The sequence below is a fragment of the Arachis ipaensis genome, chromosome B9 (genome assembly GCF_059453495.1).
Source record: "Arachis ipaensis isolate K30076 ecotype BB chromosome B9, ASM5945349v1, whole genome shotgun sequence".
NCBI lineage: Eukaryota > Viridiplantae > Streptophyta > Magnoliopsida > Fabales > Fabaceae > Arachis > Arachis ipaensis.
The window spans coordinates 116,938,463-116,943,637 of NC_142444.1; the positions used below are offsets into that span (position 1 = coordinate 116,938,463).

General features: G+C 37.2%; 1 protein-coding gene across 1 annotated transcript; it reads left to right on the forward strand.

Moving 5' to 3' along the window:
• Positions 1-364: 364 nt before the first annotated feature.
• LOC107615728 (zinc finger BED domain-containing protein RICESLEEPER 2-like) lies at positions 365-1,542 on the forward strand. Its single transcript, XM_016317766.1, has 3 exons — positions 365-650; positions 870-1,100; positions 1,190-1,542. The coding sequence occupies exons 1-3, from the start codon at positions 365-367 to the stop codon at positions 1,540-1,542; spliced, it is 870 nt and encodes a 289-aa protein (XP_016173252.1).
• The last annotated feature ends 3,633 nt before the right edge of the window (positions 1,543-5,175 follow it).

The window sequence follows — 5,175 nt, forward strand, 5'->3', positions numbered from 1 at the left end:
CATTCCAAATAGAATTTGCTTAACATCTGATCTTTGGACTTCAAGTACCAATGAGGGGTTTATATGTTTGACTGCACATTTTGTTCATGAGAACTGGAAATTACAGAGTAAAATTCTCAATTTTTGTCATATGCCTCCTTCTCACACGGGATTTGAGTTGTCTTCTAAAATCTTTACACTTTTGAATGAGTGAAAAATAGATAAAAATATTTTTTCCATTACTTTGGATAATGCTTCTTCTAATGATACTTGTGTTGATCACTTGAAAAGTACTTTGGATGTGCATGGTTCATTGTTGTGTGGTGGTGAATTCTTTCATGTTCGTTGCTCTGCTCATATTTTAAATCTTATTGTCCAAGATGGAATGAAAATATGTGGTGATGCAGTGCATAAGATTAGAGATTCTATTAAGTATCTGAGAAAATCTGAAAGTCGAATGGTTAAGTTTAAAGAATATTTTCAAGATATTGAGGGACTTGAGTATACAACTGCATTATGTTTAGATGTTCCTACTAGGTGGAATTCACTTTATGCAATGCTTGCAAGTGCTATTCCATATAAGAAAGCTTTTGAAATGTATAAAGTAAAAGAAGCTGGATTTAGGGAATATTGTCCTTCATCAGATGAATGGAGAAGAACTGAAAAGATATGTAATTTTCTGTTACCATTTTACGAAACTATCAAGTTGATGTCTGGAACTTATTACCCAACATCCAACTTGTATTTTTTACAAGTTTGGCAAATCCAGCTTATTCTGATGAATAGTTTGAAGAATGATGAAGTGCTTATAAGGAACATAGGAGAACAAATGATGATTAAGTTCAAGAAATAATTGGAGGAATATAGTGTTGTTCTTGCATTTGGGGCAGTTCTTGATCCTAGATTTAAACTCAACACTTTGGTTCATTGCTATAATGAGATTGATCCTATTAGTGCTAAAGACAAAGTGGAGCATGTGAAGAGTAAGTTATACAAGCTCTTTGAGGTTTATGACCACAATTTCTCTACAACTGTAGAGAGTTCTTCCCAAATTCCAAGTAATTTTTCTCAAGCAACATCTTCTGCAATTGGAACTCAGCTTATTAAAATTGTTGGTGTAAGTATTTTTATCTTATATTCACTCTACTTGGTTATATGTATTTTTTATTTTTCATGCTTTTTGAGTCATATATTGTTTGCAATGTAAAAGATTTGATGTCCCGTAATCAAGAAGCTGAAGTGAAAAGTGGAAAGAACCAACTTGATATTTATTTGAGTGAGGCAACATTATTTTGCAATGATGCAATCATAGATGTTTTGCAATGGTGGAAAGACAACCATCATCGTTTTCCAACACTATCACTAATGGCACGAGATTTGTTGAGCATTCCTATTACTACCGTGGCTTCAGAATCTGCATTTAGCATGGGTTCTCATATTTTGAATAAGTATAGAAGTCATTTGTTGCCAGATAATGTTGAAGCGGTGATTTGCACCAGAAATTGGATATGTGGATATGATGATTATGGTATAATTATATTTATGACATACATACTTGAGTGATTTTGAACATTATTATGTACTATTTTTCTAATATATTTATTTACTTTTTTTTAGAGGAAGATTTAGATGAGGAAGATATTGCAAAAGGAGAAGGCTATTCTTCAGGAGTTGGTTCCAATTATGTTTATTTTGTTTTGAAGACTATTTGTAATTATGTTTTTGGATTTTGGATTATATTTATTTTGTCTATGGGACTATTTATAATTATGTTTTTGTATTTTGGATTATGATTATTTATTTTGGAGACTATTTATATTTAATATTTGCATTTATATTGATTTAAATAGAAGATATGTCTTTATAAATATTATTTAAAAAAAAAATAGTTTAGGCGGGCTTAGCCCGCCAGCCCGCCATCCCGCCATTAGGCGGGGAGGGCTAGGATTTTGGGACCACCTGAATAGGCGGGGCGGAGCGGGCTTCTGGCGGGGCGGGGCGGGCTTCCCCACCTGCCACCCCTAGGCATAATATACATTTAGGCAAACTGCAAGTAATCGAAGCAAACAAGCACATAAGAGATGCATATGATGAATGTCTATCCTATTGGCTAGTGATATTACTTGTCGGTCTATAAATGCCAACCTGACACACCCTTTCGGATGTAGCCTTTTCTGCCACGCCATGGATATAGTACCCTGTACACTCTTGCAGTAGAGGATCTGGCATGCCAAGGATATAGTGCCCTGCACACTATCATACTTAACCCAAGGATATAGTGCCTGACACACTCTTGCAGCAGAAAAGGTAATCAATCATAATTCAACCCAGAGATATAGTGCCCTGCACACTATCATGCTTAACCCAAGGATATATAGTGCTTGGCACACTTTCATACGCATCCCAAGGATATAGTGCCTAACACATTCTCAATATTCAACATGTTCATCCTTTCTTTTCGAGTTCTTAACTCATCATAACCATCATAAATTCTCAATTCCTCAAATACAACATAATCATTCCAAATCTCAAAGTCCTGTCAAAGAAGTACCTCACCACACCACATTCACTAATCTCATCCACAAACCTCCCAAAGCCTAAGTCATCGGCTCTAAACTCATATAATAGAAAATCACCAATTCAAATTAACTAACCCATCCTCACAAGTCTTAGAGTCTAATTACCAGTCACAAATCTCAAAGAGAAGTTAAGAAAGTTTGGAAAGTTAGAGAACCCTTAAAAGTAAAAAAAAATCATTTTTCAGCAAAATAGGGTCTATGCGTACGTATGCCCATGTATGCGTACGAATACTTAAAATTTTTCCCATCCCGCATATGCATACAAAATGTCGCGTACGCATGGATGCTGAACAGAAACCAATATTTCGCATACCAAATCATGTGGTTGCGTACGCGTCCTCAAGTTTTGCACATTCCGCGTATGTGATACACGAAAACTTGTCTCTCAACAATTTTCCTTCGGCAAGTATACCGAATTATCGTCAAGTAAAAACTCACAATAGAGTGAGGTCGAATCCCACAGGGATTGATTGGTCAAGCAACTTTAATTGGAAGAATGTTCTAGTTGAGCTAAGCAGAATTTGGTTTGAGAGTTGCAGGAAATTAAATGGCGGGAAAGTAAATAGCAGAAAATGTAAATGCTGGAAGTAAAGAGCTGAAAATAAATGGCGGAAAGTAAATTACAAAATTGTAAATGGGAATGGGGAAGATGCTCATAAAAGTAAATTGCAGAAATTAAAGAGAATGGGTAAGATCAGAATGGGGATTTCATTGGGTTTAGGAGATGTTGCATTCTCCGGATCAAGTTTATTTTCATCTCTTCCTCAATCAATGCGTTCATTGATCTCCTTGGCAATCTTAAGTGATCGAATTACAATTCTTTGTAATTCAATCTCTCAAATCTTGATCAATAGCCAATTCCTTGGTCAATTGCTCATGAGAAGAGATGAAGTATGGTCACTGATTATACCACATGCATTCCCAAATCAAGTGTTGGTAGAATTATAGTCACCATATCCTTCCAACCCCAATTTGGTCCAACATGAGAAAGCATTTCTAGCATGATCTCTTCATTCCTCTTCCAAGGTTCAGAAGAGATCCAAGTATGAATAGATTCTTTTCCAAGATAACTACCCAATTGGATGAAGATTGAAAGCTTTCTAGTAAAATCAAGAGAAAAGATAAAAGAAGAGTAATGAAAACTAATATTGATCCATCAAATTACAACAGAGCTCCCTAACCCAATGAAAGGGGTTTAGTTGTTCATAGCTCTGGAAATGGAAAACAGAGATGGAAAATACATTATGAAAAGTAGACTAGAAGTGCAGAGAAAGTAAAATTATACAGAGAGTAGTTCTCAAATTTCCAACCCCTTCAAAAGCTCTTGATCTAATTCAAAACTATCCCTATATATACTACTCTTCTGATCTTCTAGTTGGTTCTTCAAGTCTTGGATATGGGCCTTTGGATCTTGAGTTTGAAGCAGTTACTGTCTTCAGTGGGCTTAGATTTACTTGCAAAGAGAAAGTGTGAAGTAGGCAGGGTGTTTAGCTCAGGACGTTAGTGGCGTTAACGGTAAGTGATAGTATGGACTCGAGAACGTTAGTGACAATCACCTTTTTCACTAACGTTCCTAACCCAGGGATGATCCACGTTAACTTCAACGTTAGTGGCACCAGCGTGACCACTAACGTTGCCTCTTGGTCCTTCGCACACGTTATTGGGACTCACCTTTTCCAATAACGTTGAGAGTCCTCCCTTTAGAGTCCACGTTAACTTAGTTAACGTGGCTCTTAACGTAAGCTTGCCAATCCTTCGAGAACGTTAGTGACACTTACCTTTGTCACTAACGTTCCAAGATGCCCCTACTCCCCACGTTAGAATCCACGTTAACTAAGTTAACATGGCTTCTAACGTGGTGATGATAGCCATCTCCAACGTTAGTGACAAAGGTGAGTGTCACTAACGTTGGCTCATCATCCTTCCCTCCACGTTAGCTTCCACGTTAACTAAGTTAACGTGGGAGTTAACGTGGCTCATAGTGGTTCATTGTGGCTCATTCCAATGTTAGTGACAAAGGTGAGTGTCACTAACGTTGGCGATTGTTTGCTTTCTCTACGTTAGCTTCCACGTTAACTAAGTTAACGTGGGAGTTAACGTAGCTCAAAGTGGCTTAGTCCAACGTTAGTGACAATGGTGAGTGTCACTAACGTTGGCCATTCTTTTGCTTCCCAACGTTAGAGTCCACGTTAACTAAGTTAACGTGGAAGCTAACGTGGCCAATATGAGCTTGGTCCAACGTTAGTGACAAAGGTGAGTGTCACTAACGTTGGCTCCACTTTCTTTCTTCCACGTTAGAGTTCACGTTAACTTAGTTAACGTGACTCTTAACGTGGGCTATGATGGCTTCGAGGACGTTATTGGCGATTACTTTTCTCATTAATGTTGCAAGCTAGCTCCCATTCCACGTTAGTGGTCACGTTAGTTAGACTAACGTGGCTGTTAACGTGGTTCTTTCTTGCTTCCTTTGTCCTGAAATCAAGCAATAAAGTGCATCAAAGTTCTAATCCACATCATGAGACATGCATCATCTAATTTGTCATATAATTCATGCATAATTCTCATGAAATCATGTAAAGTGCACCATGTTTTCTTGAATCAAGATGTAAGTGAAATT

What these genes read in the sequence shown, in the direction of transcription:
- LOC107615728 (XM_016317766.1), top strand. Translation starts at nt 365, where the DNA reads ATGAAAATATGTGGTGATGCAGTGCATAAGATTAGAGATTCTATTAAG. An exon ending in GAGAAGAACTGAAAAGATAT is followed by an intron (nt 651 to 869) that starts GTAATTTTCTGT and finishes CATTTGGGGCAG; the next exon opens with TTCTTGATCCTAGATTTAAA. An exon ending in TATTAAAATTGTTGGTGTAA is followed by an intron (nt 1,101 to 1,189) that starts GTATTTTTATCT and finishes GCAATGTAAAAG; the next exon opens with ATTTGATGTCCCGTAATCAA.